This window comes from Chenopodium album, chromosome 18 (assembly GCF_948465745.1).
Source record: "Chenopodium album chromosome 18, dcCheAlbu1.1, whole genome shotgun sequence".
NCBI classification, from domain to species: Eukaryota; Viridiplantae; Streptophyta; class Magnoliopsida; order Caryophyllales; family Amaranthaceae; genus Chenopodium; species Chenopodium album.
In genome coordinates, this window is record NC_137851.1 from 394,484 (window position 1) to 396,589 (window position 2,106).

The following is a 2,106-nucleotide window of genomic DNA, read 5'->3' on the forward strand; positions in this document are numbered from 1 at the left end:
TCATTACCATTTTCAGATAATTTTATCAAACAGTATTAATTTCATTGGAAGAAATTGATTGGCATTTGCAGTTTGCACAATACTACATACTAGTTCAAAATCGTGTTTGTATCCTTTGACAGAACTTGATTTGCAATACAGAGTAATACAGTAATTTTCACAATAATCAATTCTTAATTTCTTATCGTACAATTCACATTTACAGTACTTGACATTCAAACATTTGCTCAATCTCACGTTTATGAATCAAATGAGGAAATCATCAATCCAAAAATAAAAAGGAAAATAAAAAAGAAACAAAATTGTCATTGATTTCCAGATTTCACCTATATATCTGTATAATACAATCTACTCCACCTATTAAATTTGGGTTAGTTTGGAATTGGATCACCAAAAACAAATTGAAAAACAAAGAAATTAATTTTAAAATATATTAAAAAAGGGAAGAAATTAATTATCTGCAAATTTACTTCAACTCTTCCAAGCATAAACTAGCAATGAAAAACCAGTGGGCCCCTTCAATTCATTCTCCTCAACACTCTCCCACTCCAAAACAGAGCTACTTCCAGATGAAACAGAGGAGAGAGAAGATGAAGATGAACTCCTTGTTTTTACCAGTAATTTCTTCTTCATCTTCTTCCTTTCGTAATTCAACCCACATGAATCTTGTGACCAAATTACCCCTTTGCTACTCCCACTACTACTTTCTCTCTCCTCCAATTTACCACCGCCGCCACTGATGGACTGTTTCAGAGCTTCATCTTCTCCATTATTTTTCTCAAATCTGAAGGTAAACAGAGCATACCCATCATCGTGGGTCCCACAGTCTTCCTCAAATAGCCAGTTGTAAACATCCCATGAGAGCTGAATCGGGTGCCCGTCAACTTCGACCCGTTCACTTCCCCTGAATTTCCACCTCAAATGCTTCACTTGCAAAACCCGTTTCGAGTCGAATCGGATCACTAATCTCGGATCTTCTTCATTACTTGTGTTCAATTCAATCAAAATATTCCTCAATTTCCCGCCTAATTCAGTAGTTGTATTATAAAATCGATTTCCAAAAACATGCTCCCTTCGAATCACCAACGATGGCGGCGGGTTTCCGCCATTGTTAGGCAAACTCCCAACCTTTTTCGCCTTGGTTTTCGCAAAAGCCTCCTTCTCTAAATCTCCAATCAACAACACAATCTCCCCTTCAAAAACAACCGCAATGTAGAACCCAGAAACGGGCTCGGGCCCGGGCCCAAACTTGGCCCCAGTAAGATCCCAGAAAATATAGATAGAGGAGAGAGATTGCGGGGGAGGGGGAAGCTTTTTGAGCCCATTTTTGTTCCAAAAGAGGAAAGGTTTGAGAGTAAGGTGGAAGGAAGGGGAGGAGAGAGAAAGAGGAGGAGGAGAGGAGAGAGAATGAGGAGGGTGGAGATGAAGATGGAAGGATCTAGAAAGAAGAGAGCGAGACCAAGTAAGAGAGAAGATACCGAGGTGGGTTTGGTAGAGGCAAGTGGTTAAGTTGGGCGTAGAAGTGGTGGTTGTTGCGGCGGAGGAGGGCGGCGCGTGAGGGTACTCGAGGGAAGGAGCGGTTGAGGAGGGGCGGAAACAGAGGGGAATAGGGGTGGAGTTAAAACGGGTCATCTTTTTGGATTGGGTGGGTTTAGGAATTGGGTTTGGGAGAATTTTGTTCTTCATGGTTTTAAATTTAGGGTTAAAATTAAGTTTAAGTGAAGAGGAGGGGCGTTGGTTATGTTTGAGAGGAGAGAGAGAGAGAGAAAGAGGGGGGGTTTATACTTTATATGGCGTGAAGAACGAGGGTGGTGTGGGTGTGGTGGGGTTAGTAGTTTTCAAGGAATGACCAACAATGGAGGATAGGAAAGAGGGTTTTTGGATTGGAATTCTCCTGTAACGCGTTATATCTTACGGGATTACACAATCGTATATTACTCCGTAGTATATTACAGATTTACGGTCATGTAAATACTCTGTCGTAAGATAATTATAATACGTAGTATTTGACTTTTTTAAGAAACTTGCGCATAATTTTAACCATTAGGAGTAGCGATTTAGACTCTTAAGTCAGGATGTGACTACGGAGTACTAATTTGAGACATA

At 40.3% G+C, this 2,106-nt stretch overlaps 1 protein-coding gene across 1 annotated transcript; it reads right to left on the reverse strand.

The window, feature by feature from the left end:
* Nucleotides 1-286: 286 nt before the first annotated feature.
* LOC145592548 (uncharacterized) lies at nt 287-1,766 on the reverse strand. Its single transcript, XM_081649048.1, has one exon. It carries the CDS (start codon nt 1,684-1,686, stop codon nt 472-474), a length of 1,215 nt encoding a protein of 404 aa, XP_081505174.1. The 5' UTR covers nt 1,687-1,766; the 3' UTR covers nt 287-471.
* Nucleotides 1,767-2,106: the final 340 nt, after the last annotated feature.

What these genes read in the sequence shown, in the direction of transcription:
- LOC145592548 (XM_081649048.1), bottom strand. Translation starts at nt 1,686, where the DNA reads ATGAAGAACAAAATTCTCCCAAACCCAATTCCTAAACCCACCCAATCC.